A 14881-nucleotide genomic window follows, 5' to 3' on the forward strand; every position below is an offset into this window, starting at 1 on the left:
AGTGATCTGCAATCACATAAATCTTCAGAAGCTCCAGAAACATTAGAGTTAGCACAAATTTCAAGTTAAAAAAAATAGAATAAATGCTCTTTTAAATTGCCTTATTTTATAAACTTGCTAGGATCTTTGAGCTTTCATATATACAACGTGTGTGAGTGGCTATTTAAAATTAGACTGGCCTGATCATCAGTAAATGTATAATACAGAATACATAATCTTTCACTGCCAGGAAGATATATTTGACAACAGAAGTTTTTATTATCTCTAACATCCATGATTCTATGTGAATTACCCCATCATTTTATGTAGTTTACTATTTAATAAAACAGGGTGATTAATTTACATTATTATACAAATTATGGGCCAGATTCCCTATTTATACAAATCTCTCTGGTTCCAATTCACACAAGTTGAGGATCTAGCCCTGTAACTTTTACAGTCTCCAGTTAAATTAATGTAATAGGCTGGCACAGAGGACTCATAGAATTATAATCTTATATGTTATTTAAAGTGAAATTTCAAAGAAAGCAATTTAACAGCCCATGTAACAGTGGAGCGTTAAGTAAAATAAACAAAACAACAATTGGTACAAGAAAGTTGGCTGTTTATAACTACTGTATTTTATCTGCCTATTAATATTGCAATTTCATTAATTCTGACATAACAGAACGAGATTAAAAGAATAGTAAGGGATATCGTATTCCAAAGTTCCTGAAATACAGCCTATTAACTGATCCTTAAGAAAATAATCTGAATGCTAGAAATGTTAAATACTTTTGGTTTCCATTTGCTGTAAAGTACACACAGAGATATATTTGCATTTAACAATTATTGTTTATACTAGAAGATTTACCCGGGGTTGCTTGGGTCCATAACTCAATTAATTTTTGTTTTTTGGAAAATAAAATGAAAATGTATATGTTTCATTTATATCATTGTTCTGGGGTGGGGCTGTGGATGAGGGGTTCAATATGCAGCCTTAGGGAGAGAGGACAACGTCAGCCTTCTTTCACTGCAGCAGCATGTGAGATGTGCCTCCCCATGGCTGCTGCGGCATCAGAGAGCATAACCAGGGGAAGCATGCATGTCTCCCAGCTGGAGCAGGTCCAGGTTTGTCTGCCCCCTGCACTCCCCAGCCAGAGTGACAATGCAGGAAACTGTGCACTTTCCCCTTGCTCCCTATGCTTCAGTCCCCCCCCCCCTCCAAGCCCCGCTCCTCCCTAAAGGACACCTGGGGAGGTGGGAGGCTCTTGGGTGGGAAGTCCCAGTCCCACCTCTAGCTAGCCCCTTTCATCTGCCTGATGATTCTGTCTCTTCTGAATGGTTTTCTGAGAAGCAAACCCATTTCCAGGCATACCCCATTTCCCTGACACAACCAAACCCTTGCCTTGCTTTAAGTTTTGATAAGAGGAAGCTGTATACTGAATTTGGTGGTCTTTTGGTGGTCCTTGGTACTCTTATATTTAAGAGAAGTTCTTGAACAAATGGACAGACTCTCTCAAATATATAGTAGATTACTATAATGAGTCAGTTAAAAAGGGGACCCCATTGTGCTAGACTCTGATGATGTTCAGTCTAAACTATAGAGAAGTAATAAGTGGCTTTAAATAAAGAGTAGGAGAGCTGATGGGAAGGAATGGCAGGAAGAGGTTCACAGAGGTAAGGTTATGTGCAGGGCCCTACCAAATTCACAGCCAGGAAAAAACACATTATGGACTATGCAATGTTATCTCCCTCTGTAAAATCTAGTCTTTTAAAAGTGCTTTAACTGTATACTATACTGATCTCTTGAAGGAGACCAGTGTTTCTCAAACTGGGGACCCAAAAGGTCCTTGCTTTGCCTTGCTGCAGGAGGGTAGCAAGATTATTTTAGGGGAAATTGCAGCATTGCCAATAGGGATGTCAATGTGTAGTCGATATGCAATAAACCTGGGATTGTTTAATCTTATCAACTACATGCAGGAATGAGTTGTGTCTGATTTATTGTTGCTAGGAAAATGCACAATTAACACTCTACACTCAGAAATTTCTGAAATTGGGTGTGTTAGTTTTGTGTATAACCTGTTGCTGGAGTCAGACTGTGTGGAAAAGTAGTGAGTGCAGTGGCTTTGCAAAGTGCTATCTGCAGGTTGGGAGAAGTTGAGCCACAGGAGCAGAAAGCAGTCTCCTATCTATAACTGTGAAGCTTGTGCAACAGGTTAATGATAATGTTAATCTTCCAACAGGAAAGCTTTACTATTGTTAATTACAGAAAGGGAAAACTTTCTTAATTTAGTTGTATGCTTGGAATGTTTCATTTCAGCCAAACTGTTTTATATTGTCTCAATTAGTATGATTTTCTCTTCTTTAAATGTAATGATGAGGGGTCACTTATATTTTGCTATTTTCAGTTTGTATTTTTCTTGTAACAAGATTTTTAAAATCTACATATACACTTAACAGAATGCTTGGTTAATTGTTTAGCAGACCAGTTAACTAAATGATTGCAGCAGAAGTGGGTTTCCAATGGGATATTTCTACAAACAATGAAGGGAAGATATTGCAATGCTTTTGATTCCTGAGACTGTATAGATTTTGCTGAGTAAAGACTGAAATTCAGGTGAACTCAATATTAGCTTTCAGGAACTCCAAGTTACATCTCACTGTTTTTCTGTGGGGACTGTCCTGTTTATATTTAATTTGTTTACTTTATGTATAACTGAAGATGTTTGTGGAATATAAAAGTAGTGATGTTATGTTGTAGAAATAAGCTATGTTTATTGTTATAAAGTTGGTATTTAATAATTAAATTTCAATCCTTTTGGGGTTTTTTGGATTTTAATGTGAGAAGGTGGACCCTGTACAATCCTTAGTGAAAATCCTTAGTGTCTGAATTCTGGGTCACCAGGTGATTCTCCATGAAAGATGGGGGTTTTTAGGCAGTAGAGAAGAACAGTGAATTAAACCTCTAGCCCATTCAATGTTACAATAGTGTGTCTGATGGACAACTTACTGATTGTAGTGTTCAGTAATTTAGTTTTATTTTGAAATACTTCTGCCTATGATTATATCCAGTTTTATTATAGCCGTCAGCCTCTACTGCTGCCTAATTTTAAGAAATAATAAAACAACACCACTTCCCCTATATCTTCCGCTTCGCACCTGTCCAAGCCTTCCCTAAGGTTTGAGCACAGTCATCTGCTTGACAATTCCTCTGCAATTCCTAGGGGCTCAGGGCAGGGCAAGGGTCTTCTGCAATCAGAAAGTTGCCATCCTTACCCAGTTACCAAGCACCCAAAAGGGGTTTTTACTGAGTTAATAATACAGGTTTTCAAAACTTATCAAGAGTAGCAGTTTACTGAAGAAGAAACACTAAGCTGCAGAATACAAATCTCATTTTACCAAAGTCTATACAGTGTAAACAAATGATTCTGGGAATAGTTGACTTAAGTTGGAAAATGTTTAGAAAATATTCTGAATAGTTGATTTAAAGCAATAGATAAAAACTAAGAGCTTTCAATGCAAGCTCTTCCTTTTGGCCAATGTTTATGCAGGATGTCAGACTAGATAATGATAAGAAAATCCCTTCTGGCCTGAAAAAAAATCTTTGTATCTTTGAGTTAGCCGTAAAGGTTTAATGACTTTGTTTTCTGAAGAACTGTACTCTCTAATTATAAGTATAATCATGGTACATTAATTCACTCCAGCAAATACATTTGGTTCATAAATAGTTTAGCATTATGAGTAATCATTAAAGAACAGTTCTTAACTTTTTTTTAATTAAGTCATCTATGCTAAGAGAAGAGAGAGAATTAAAAGGCTATTCTGCCTTTGGTGCACATAGAAGAAACTCCAGGGGAGTGAATCACAAATATCCAGGGGGAAAATATACTTTAGATATGGGGTTATTTGGGCTTGATTCTGATGCTTTTTGCTGGTTTTACATTGATACGCTACTGACTACAAAAGAGTTACTTATAATTTGTTCTGAGAGAAGTAAGATCAGAATCAGGCCCTTTATTTCTAGTGTACAGTATGCTAATCTTCTTAATTATTCATTTTAATGATTACAAAAAAATAAATTGTTCAATAATGTCTGCTCTGATCTTTGGGATTATGAAACCAAGATAGATAGATGTTGGCAAAGGGGCTATACACTGGAGGGAAGGTTTACAGGACTGGGCTCCTGGAAAATTCATGGAAAGTTTTGAAATGATGTCATTTCATAAAGAAACAAACACAACTCATTGATTCACTGAGTATTAGCCAAGTCACATACAGACAGGCAGAACAAATAAGATAAAACAAATTCAAAGGGCTGGTGCCCAGTACATTTCAGCAGGCCCTGTGCCTTTGATTTGTAAAGATTAGTTGGTTGCCAGGTCAGCATTCAGTGCTTATCTTTTTATATCAAAATGTTAGAGGACCTCTCCCTTCTTTCTACAGCTCCCTGAATATTTTCTCATAAAATCAGCATTTAAAAGCCTCAGATGATCTGACTTCTGTTACAGGCATGACCCAGGTGGTGGTGCAAAGGGTGCAAAAGCACCCTCCATAGTCCCCCAAATAAGCATGCTCCAGCCGGCCAGGGGAAGGTAGGAGCAGCACGCTGCACAAGCCTCCCTCCCCCATACTCTGACCAGGCAGGAGAAGGCGGGGGCTGATTTCCCTGCTTACTTGAGGAACCATAGGGGTGCATTCAGACCCTTGCAGTCTATATTTACAAAAAAAGCACCCTCCCACAGAAATTCCTAAGTACAGGCCTGTGCTATCCCATTAAATTCTTTCCTCATTGCTAGTTGCCTCTTTTTCTCTTGGCATAGATGAATTAAGTAAAGTGGAGGGCACCTTTGGGCTATGTCTAGACTGCAGGCTTCTTTTGGAAGAAGCTTCTCCGGAAAAGACCTTCTGAAAAAACTTCTTCTGAAAGAAAGCGTCCACATAGCAAAAGCGCATTGAAACAGTGATCTGCTTTTTCGAAAGAGCATCCACACTGAATGCTTGCTTTCTTGCATTTAAGCTGTGATTACTATGGACAGAGTGGCTGTCAGGGCATCTGTGCTTTTTCCTCTTTTTTCAAAAAAACTCCCTCTTCCCTGTCCACATATACCTTTTTCCAAAAGAGCTCTTTCGGAAAAAGCCTTCTTCCTCATAGAAAGAGGTTTACCAATGTCAGAAAAAAACCCTCTGTTCTTTCGATTTTTTGTCAAAAGAATGCAATTGCAGTGTGGACATAAGTGAAGTTTTTTTGGAAAAACTGCCATTTTTTCTGAAAAAATCTGTAATGTAGACATAGCCTTGCAGTACAAGTCAAACAGTTTTGTCTTTCTGCTTTTAATCTACAAAAATGTTATTTCAAATTAATCCGCAGGATCCATTGTTATACTAGTAAAAGTCGGGTATGTGTGTGTCTAAAAAAAGAGAAAAATCCATTTTGCTTAAAAATGTATAGCTTGGTGAAACTGTTGCATATATTACAGAGTCATGCGATCCTCCTACCTTTTAAAGAGACGATTGTGTGTTCTACTGCATTTGGAAAACACCTAGCACATTTTAGAGATTATCTACATAATAAGAGTAAAAGCAAAATTTTACAAACAAAATGGAAGTAGTTTGAAATAGTGAACAATGAAGATTGCTAGTGAACAATTGCTAGTGAACAATGAAGATGTCATTAAATACAGTCTTTGGCTTAGATTCCCAGTCTTTAATGACAGATAATGCCCACATTTCATAAAACTGAGCTGTTTTGGTCTTTTATAGCTTTAATATTATACTAGCAAAAGTAATAAACCAGCAAGAAAAATAAGCAACTAAAGTATACACAATAGGAAGGAAAAATCTGGTATCTGGGTGACCAGTAGAGATTCTGGCTATATAAACACTCATTAGGAGCCAGATACTAGAAACACTTATGCACATGACTAAATTTGCAGTTTATGGCCCCACAACTGGTCAGGTTAAGAATCAACAAGTTTACTGACCCTCAAATAATTAAGACCAAGGACAAATATTTTCCATACTAGAAGTGAAATCCTGGACTATTGAAGTCAATGGCAAAAATTCCCCTTCTTGACTTCAAAGGGCCAGGAATTCAAGCTGGTTAATAAGCCTGCTGTATGTATCCTAGCCTGTTTCATGGCAGCAAAAATGACAGCCACCTTGAATGTCCTTAAGGGAGAAGTTTTTGTAGCTGTTTCTAAAGCATTTGTATCTTAAATTTTAACTAGAAAAAGCGTTTTCAAATAGGCTTTGAGAACAGCTGCAGGAACTCCTGCTATTGAAGGAGCAATAGTGAGTATGTCCCTGTAGGAAAATGAATGAAGCCAAAGCCAGGAGGCTCCTGCATATCTGTTCTGCCTTCAGGCCCCATACACCTTGTGCAGTGGAACCACATCTGCAGTGGGAGGACATGGCTGAATGGGCTTCCTAATGGAAATACTCAACAAGGAAACAGTTACAGCAGGTGATAGTGCTCCTTTTTTTTATTCTAGCAATTGTGGTTCAGCTCTAATTCATTGTCATGTTCTAATGTGTAGGAGCGCTGGAACAGTTTTTATATTGGGGTTGCTGTGAGCCATTGAACCAAACTGTAAACCCTGAGTACCTGTATATATAAAATGGAAAACACTTCAAGTCAGAGGGTGCTGCAGTACCCTCAAATCCCTACTTCCAGCATCTCTGCTAATGTGCTGCATTAAATCTTGTGAATGTGAAGATCCCTTCGTGCAGACTACAGCATTGACTCTTCCATTGCTGCTGAGAGGTAAGGTAAGATAGTTGTGTTTGGCATGCATTAGAAAAGATGATTTGTGCAGAGCAGGATAATTGGCATGCATAGCAAATATTGGGGTAATTATGTATTTAATTTTAAATATAACATTTAGGGTTTTGTAAAGTACCTTGAGAACCTATTTTATTATGTAGCGCCCCCTCTCCACCTGGTTACCTTCTTTAATGTCAATCTACTTACAGGTTGAGATGGACAGGTCTGGGTTCTTCTGGATCCCGCCCCCTCACTCAGCAAGGTGTATCCTCTCTATTTTTCCCCTATGAATTTATTTGGCAGTGCCTCCACCCCCCTCACTCCTTCCTGGCAGGGTCACCAGGGCAGTTGGGAGGAAAATTCTAAACACAGGGTAATCCCCACTTACTTGCCAGATAGCTGGAGACTTCCAAGAAATAACACAAACACATACAATATATTCAACACAATAATTATGTTAAACAGGAGACAAATATAACATAACAGGGTAAAACACTATTTGTAGGTTCACCGGTGCCCACGCTGCTAATACCTGTGACTTGCCCCAGTAACGTGACTTGATGTTGCAAATGTAAGATTAGTGTCCCATTGGTATGTGTACTTTGTTGGGGACCTTGATGACCTATGACCACGAAATTCTTCTCTGCAGTGGTTTAGCAGTGTGGCTCACTTGGTTCAGTACAGCCCAAAGGACTCACAAGCAGGATAAGGTGGTAAATCCCTCCACAGGTATAATATGCAGCAGGTTATAAAATCCCCAAACCCTTACTCCCTGGCTTGAGGACACAGTTCAGGAGTAGGGGGTCCCCAAAACAAATTCCCTGACTAACTAAAAGATGGTGCACTCATAAACTCCATGAATGATCCTCAGGTTCAGAGATGACTCTGGACTATTTAGTCACTACAGAGAGCTGATCTCTGCTAGCAAGGATCCTCTTCAGGCAGGAATCAGGCTGCTTTGGTCCCAGGACTTCCCCTCAACACAAAGGGGTGCAGGGCTCAAGGTGAAGATTACACAACTGTACTAAAATCCAAACTGTAGTCTCCTAGCCCAGCATCCAGTCACACACACAGCAGGCAGCAGCCCTGAACTAGCAGACAGAGCAGAGCTGACAATGTGGTGACTGGTCTCACCTAGGGAGCTGGAGGGCTAACTCAGCCTGGCTGGGGAAGTTTCCCAGCAAACTCTACAAACTGGGAATCAGGAGTGGAGACAGGAAAAGCCCAGCTGAAGGATCTTACTTTCGGGGCCCTAGAGGCCAGTTCTTAGGAGGAACCCTGCATGCAGGCCTGGGGCTTACTAGCTCCCCACACAACCAGCCCTGCCCTTGCCTTGGCTGGCTCCAGACCCACTCCAAATAAATGGCTTCTCCCCTCTCTTGAACTCCCTGGGAGGGGCATCTCACTCCCTATTGGTTGCCGAGCAGACTCTGAATTTGCCTTGGCTCCCCCTCCCTACAAGGGACAGTGTGTGTCTTCCTGAACTGCCAGCAGACAGAGCCCCAGGAATCCAGGTAATCTCCTTGGGGGTTACAATTATTATTCATATTAGGACAAAACCTGCATTCCTCAGTGAGGTCCTGTACCAGAAAAAAAACCCCACTCAATGTTAATTCCCACTGACTTCAATGGGATTTAGGCAAATGCTTAATTTAAATATGTACTTTGGAGCATTCCTGAATAGGGATCCTTTAGGTCCTCAATACAAAGCTCCATGACATCAATGTGGATTATTCCATACGCTTTAATAAGCTTTGGATAATGCCATACATTTTTACTTAGTTTCCCAGGCAAACTCTCAAATGATGGAAGTGTTCTTATGCAAAGGACGAGTAAGGATATTAGGGTTTGTTCCATTGTGTATAGAAAAGCACAATGCAATGTCATCTCACACGAGACCTCTGGGAGATGATACTGCAAGAAAACCAGCTTAGTGCTGAATACTAAAGTATGAGTCTCTGAGACTATCATTTAGATAGAATCTTTTATCCCAGGATCCCAAAGCACTTTGCAGACATTAAATAACGATGTTCATGTGATTGTTTACCAATGTCATTCCCAAACATCTTTACAAAATTATGTAAAGAGGATGGCCAATTAAATAAGGAAGAGATAATGGGCTAGACTGGCCGCTATGCTCTTCCACGAGAAGAGGAAGCAGATAGTTGCACTGCCCCAGGACCAAAGCAGAAGAGAAACTATGAGAGTCCCACTCTGACCACTGGGTCCCCTTTGGAAGGCGTATTCCATTACCTAGGCACATTTTATTTGTCTCTTTGCTGTCAGCTGTGCTGGCCTGCAAAGTTGAGAGGTGCAGCCAAGTCTCTGTCCCCTCCCTGCCCACTCCTTGTCCACCTGCAGTGGGAGGAGTAGTAATTCATCATCACCCAAGATGCAGGGAGTCTATGTCTACAAAGCAGAACAGTTTCCAAAAAAATGGACGCTTTCTTTCCACTTCCCTATATTCTTCATTGTATGAGGAATAAGGGATGTTCCGAAAGAGCAGGATTTTCCAAAATGTGGCCCCATATAGATGGGCCAAATTTCGGAAAAGCCTCTGAAAAAAAGCAGTTTGCAATTCCCGTATCTTTTTCTGATATAACACTGCAGTCTAGACATAGCTAGAGAGAATATGTTTCCTTATTCCTTTGCATGGCCATATAGATGCTAACTTCTGAATAAGGATGTAAAATCCCCTTTAAAATGTAAATTAGTTAACCGGATCACTGCATCATTGCTACTTCTGAATGAGTCCACTGGGAACGATACATGGCACCACATATCTATCTTTACTGAAAATGCACCTCGTGGACATAAGTTGAGGCAGAGCTGGATAGAGCACTCTACCTTTCTGGGGTCAACTGACCCATTCTGCTCCTCTGACATAGCCACAGAAAGCTATGTAGCTTTTATGGGAGCTAATTCATCATAGTAGATATGTTAATTGTCAACAGCTGGTATCAAAGGCTGAATACACGATGGGGAAGAAGGAATGTTCAAAAAAGCAATTTTTCCTTGGTTTGCAATATTGTTTCTGATCTCTGTATTGGTAATATTCAGAAGTTGGGAGGAGGTGGTTATAAAATGTTCCTGGAATGCTATTAATTTACAAAAATAAGATCATTGAGCAGAACTAGCTCTTTTCTAATGCTCTCTTACATTATACACTCCAGTAGCACCACTAGCCTTCTTCCCATGGTAGATGCACTAATCAATGCTATGGGCCAAATCCTCAACCCTAGGACATGAGCCATGTGTAGGGAAGATCTGCGGAGTCCCAGTTGGGGGGGAGCCATGGAAGAGCAGTGGAGTCACTTTGGGCCAGATGCTGGAACTAGGGATGCTGCTGCACCCAGGGCCTTCCTTAGGATTTATGGTGCCCTATGCAATACCTATTAAATAGGTGCCCTTATGCCTTATGGCAGCCTAGCAGGGATACACATTTTTAGAGATGTGATTTTATAATCTTCTGCAACACACTGATATATTTTTAAAGCAAATTTTAAAGTAAGGTCCTGTAAACTAAGGCTTTGTTGAAATTTCTAAGTTTAAAGTGCAGCTGTAACAGTGTTTTAATGTGGCAGTCTGGTCATGGCACCAGCACTGGGCTCTTCCAAGGATCTAGGTAAACCATCTCCATGATGGGAGTAACTAACAGCACTGGGAGTCTGTTTACACTGGCACTTTATAGCGCTGTAATTTGCTGAACTCAGGGTATGTGTGTTTTTTCACACCCCTAAGTGAAAAAGTTACAACATAGTAAATTTTAGTAGCAGTGTCAGACAAGCCCTAACACAGTATATTCAGAAACTGACTGTATATACCTGTGAAATGACTTCACTACCACTTGAATGGCTCTTTCATAGACTCATGTTCTGATAATAGGTCTGCCAAGGCTTTTTCACTTTTAAGTTAACTAGAGCCTTTCTAGGGAAAGATTCACCAAGCTTCATCAGTCACAGAACAGGGATAGGAAGAGGAAGGTGGGAAGACTTAGTGGTGCCCCAAATTTTGAGGTGCCCTACTCAGCTGCATAATCTGTATGAGTAAGGACAGCCTTGCCTGTACCACTTAGTTCAAAGTGGTTTCTATTAAATACCGGGTTTACAGTGTGGTCCAATGGCTCTCAGCACCCTCACTATAAAAAGAGTTTCTGCATCTCTGCTGTGGGTAGTCCAAGCTAGTAGTAGCTAGATATCCCCCTTCCTTTCAGAAACATATGAACATGTATACACATCAGAACATATGTAGTAGGTCCATGCTCTGGATGCTTTAGCATCATTAAAAATTCTTCATAGTGTACTGATCTACTACAGACACCCCACTTGCTCTCCTTGGGCCAGTCCTGATATGCTTGGACTCTTTGCTAACACCCGTCTTTTGGATGAGGGTTTGAATTTTCTAATCCCCCATCAATCTCTCTCACTTTTCCTTCCTTTCACTCACTCTTATCTGTCTACCAAATTCATTGCTGTCTTGTGTGTCTAATCTCATCTAAGACCCATATTCTCCATTCATTTTCCCAGTTTTACTTTCTTTCTTTGCAAATCTCTCATTTCCCTAAACATCCCTCCCTCTCTTGCCTCAAATATTATTCTACCATCCCCTCTTGAATGTTCCCCAAATGCCCATATCACAGAAATAAGACTGGAAAGTCCCTTGATGGGTCATTTAGCCCAGTCCCGTACACTGAAGTAGGACGATGTAGAGATCATTGGTGACATATATTTGTCTAAACTGTTCTTAAAAACCTCCCATGATTAACATTCCATAACCATTCTGGGCAATTTGGTTCAAAGCTTAACAGGATTTAGAAAGTTTTTGCTAATGTATAAGCTAAATCTTCCTATTGCAATTTAAAGCCTATAACTTCTTGTGCTGTACTCAGTGGGAGAGAACAATTTATCACTCCTCTTCATAACAGCCTTTTATGTACTTGAAGACTGTTATGTTACCAACTCCCCTTTGATCTTCTCTTCTTCAGACTAAACCAACCCAGAGTTTTCAATCTTTCTTTACAGGTTATGTTTTTTAAACCTCTAAACATATTTGCTGCTCTCCTCTGGACCTGCTCCAGTTTCTGCATATTTTTCCTGATGTGTGATGGACACAATACTCCACGTGAAGCCTTATCAGCTCCTCCTCAAGGTACATCTAATCCTCTTTACCCTCCTCTCAAAGGACACACTTGCCTCATATCTCCCCCATGGGCCTTGTTCTCCTCCCTATACAAATCATCCCCAGATCTACTAGCTTTTCCTCAATTAATATGTTCTTGTATATGTCCACTTCCCATTCTCAGGACCCTTCCCAAGGGTTCCTCCCATGCCACCTCTTCCTGTCCCCAGGATCCCTCACTGAGTCCCCTTGTACTTGTATCCTCCTACTCAATTCCCTTCAACAAGGTGTGTCTCTCACTTGCTATCTCCCCTCTATAGCAGGCTAAAAGTTTGAGGACAAAAAGATGATTTAGGGAGTTATATGTGATAGGTTTGCTCTGCTCCCCTCCTCTATTATAACCCTCAAGCCCATTTTTTGTGAAAGAATGCTTTGGAGTTTGCAACATCACACAGCAAATTAAAAGTTAACCTACCAAGAGTGGTGACCAACAAGCAACGAGAACACACATGATCCCCAACAGCTGGATGAGTGTTTCCATGGTGATTCTGCCCCACTGTTTGCTGGCCTGAGAAGCTGAAGGTTTGGTTCTGCACCGAGATATTAAGGCTTTGATGGTGGCCAAGTTACACGCCATGGTGACGATCAGAGAGAAAAGTCCCAAAAAGGCAAAGGCGGAGGCGAAGAAGGTGTTGCCCTTGACATGGTTGTCCCCGGTGCTGATGAAACACCAGGTGCCTGGCCACTGCAGAGTATACTGCCCTATGCCAGCGATGGGCAGGAGAGCAAAGGCAAACACAGCCAGCCAGACGCTGAGCAAGACGGTCTTGGTCACCCTGGTTTTCATGTGGCTGGCGTACCAGTGCGGCGCTCGGATGGCCAGGGTCCTTTCGATGGCCATGGCGCTGGCTATGAAGAGGGGGCAGAGGCCGAAGACAGTCATGCATAAGCCAAAGAAAGAGCACAGGTTGCCCGAGGAATCCACCGCCGGCCAGTGCCTGTTGGCCAGGTACACCGCGATGACCACGGGGCTGGTGAGGAGCTGGCCGGTGAGGTCAGTCAGCGCCAGGGAGCCGATGCACAGCAGGAAGGACTTTTTCCGCGCGTTCTCCTTCTTCTGGCAGGCTCTGTACACCAGCAGCATGGCCAGGGCATTGCCCACCAGCCCCGTCAGCATCATGCTCAAGGGGAACGCCACCGAGACCGAGCCGCAGCCGTCCGCTGGCCGCGCCGTGCTGTTGCTGGCCCCCTGCGGGGCGCTGGAGCCGTCCCACATGCCGGGCGCGCTGCTGTTGAAGCTGCCTCCACACAGCCGGGGGGGCGTCATGCCGCCGGCCGGGCGCAGCAGCGGAGCCGCAGCAACAGCCCAGCCGGTGCCCAGCCCATGGCTGGGAGCTCAGTGGGCAGCAGGGACCAGCCGCCGCGCTATAAGGCAGAGGAGGCGGAGTCCCGGGGCTTCATTCACCAGTTGAGGGTGGGTGCAGGGGGCTCCGCGGCCCCTGAGAGGCTGGCAAGCGGGGCGGCTCGCGCCCAGCAAACCGGAGCGGGGGAGCAAGGGGAGGGGGCGTGTTTCCACTGGCTGGGCCCTGCGCGCGAGCCGCCAGGTGCCGCTCTGCCAGAGACTCGCAGCCGAGCCCCGCCCGCGTCCGCTGTGCAGGTAACAGCGGGAACAGACCGCCGGGGGCGGGGGCGGCGGGAGCGAAAGAGGGACACGGAGCAAAGTTGCTACAGCCCGTTCTGCGCCTGGTCGCGCGCGTGTGTGTGAGAGACTATAACCTGTGTGTGTGTGTGTGAGAGAGAGAGAGAGACTGTAACCTGTGTGTGTGTGTGTGTGTGTGTGTGAGAGAGAGACTGTAACCTGTGTGTGTGTGTGAGAGAGAGAGAGACTGTAACCTGTTTGTGTGTGTGTGTGTGAGAGAGAGACTGTAACCTGTGTGTGTGTGTGTGAGAGAGAGAGACTGTAACCTGTGTGTGTGTGTGTGAGAGAGAGAGACTGTAACCTGTGTGTGTGTGAGAGAGAGAGACTGTAACCTGTGTGTGTGTGTGTGAGAGAGAGAGAGACTGTAACCTGTGTGTGTGTGTGTGTGTGAGAGAGAGAGACTGTAACCTGTGTGTGTGTGTGAGAGAGAGAGAGACTGTAACCTGTTTGTGTGTGTGTGTGTGAGAGAGAGACTGTAACCTGTGTGTGTGTGTGTGAGAGAGAGAGACTGTAACCTGTGTGTGTGTGTGTGAGAGAGAGAGACTGTAACCTGTGTGTGTGTGTGTGAGAGAGAGAGAGACTGTAACCTGTGTGTGTGTGTGTGTGTGAGAGAGAGAGACTGTAACCTGTGTGTGTGTGTGTGTGTGTGAGAGAGAGAGAGAGACTGTAACCTGTGTGTGTGTGTGTGAGAGAGAGAGAGACTGTAACCTGTGTGTGTGTGTGTGAGAGAGAGAGAGAGACTGTAACCTGTGTGTGTGTGTGTGTGAGAGAGAGAGAGACTGTAACCTGTGTGTGTGTGTGTGAGAGAGACTGTAACCTGTGTGTGTGTGTGTGAGAGAGAGAGAGACTGTAACCTGTGTGTGTGTGTGTGTGTGAGAGAGAGAGACTGTAACCTGTGTGTGTGTGTGTGTGTGTGTGAGAGAGAGAGAGAGACTGTAACCTGTGTGTGTGTGAGAGAGAGAGAGAGAGAGACTGTAACCTGTGTGTGTGTGTGTGAGAGAGAGAGAGAGACTGTAACCTGTGTGTGTGTGTGTGTGAGAGAGAGAGAGACTGTAACCTGTGTGTGTGTGTGTGAGAGAGACTGTAACCTGTGTGTGTGTGTGAGAGAGAGAGAGACTGTAACCTGTGTGTGTGTGTGAGAGAGAGAGAGACTGTAACCTGTGTGTGTGAGAGAGACTGTAACTGTGTGTGTGTGTGAGAGAGAGAGACTGTAACCTGTGTGTGTGTGTGTGAGAGAGAGAGAGAGACTGTAACCTGTGTGTGTGTGTGAGAGACTGTAACTGTGTGTGTGTGTGAGAGAGAGAGACTGTAACCTGTGT

The 14881-nt window shown here is 43.0% G+C and overlaps 1 protein-coding gene across 1 annotated transcript in view; it reads right to left on the reverse strand.

Annotated features, from left to right (window-relative positions):
* Window positions 1-13492, reverse strand: part of PTGER3 (prostaglandin E receptor 3) — a 30585-nt gene extending 17093 nt beyond the window's left edge. Inside the window, exon 1 of the mRNA XM_075936234.1 lies at window positions 12339-13492. Within this exon, the coding sequence (XP_075792349.1) occupies window positions 12339-13190 (852 nt within the window). The 5' untranslated portion in view covers window positions 13191-13492. The remainder of the gene's footprint in view (window positions 1-12338) is intronic.
* Window positions 13493-14881: the final 1389 nt, after the last annotated feature.

Source organism: Pelodiscus sinensis, chromosome 9 (assembly GCF_049634645.1).
Source record: "Pelodiscus sinensis isolate JC-2024 chromosome 9, ASM4963464v1, whole genome shotgun sequence".
Classification (NCBI taxonomy): Eukaryota; Metazoa; Chordata; order Testudines; family Trionychidae; genus Pelodiscus; species Pelodiscus sinensis.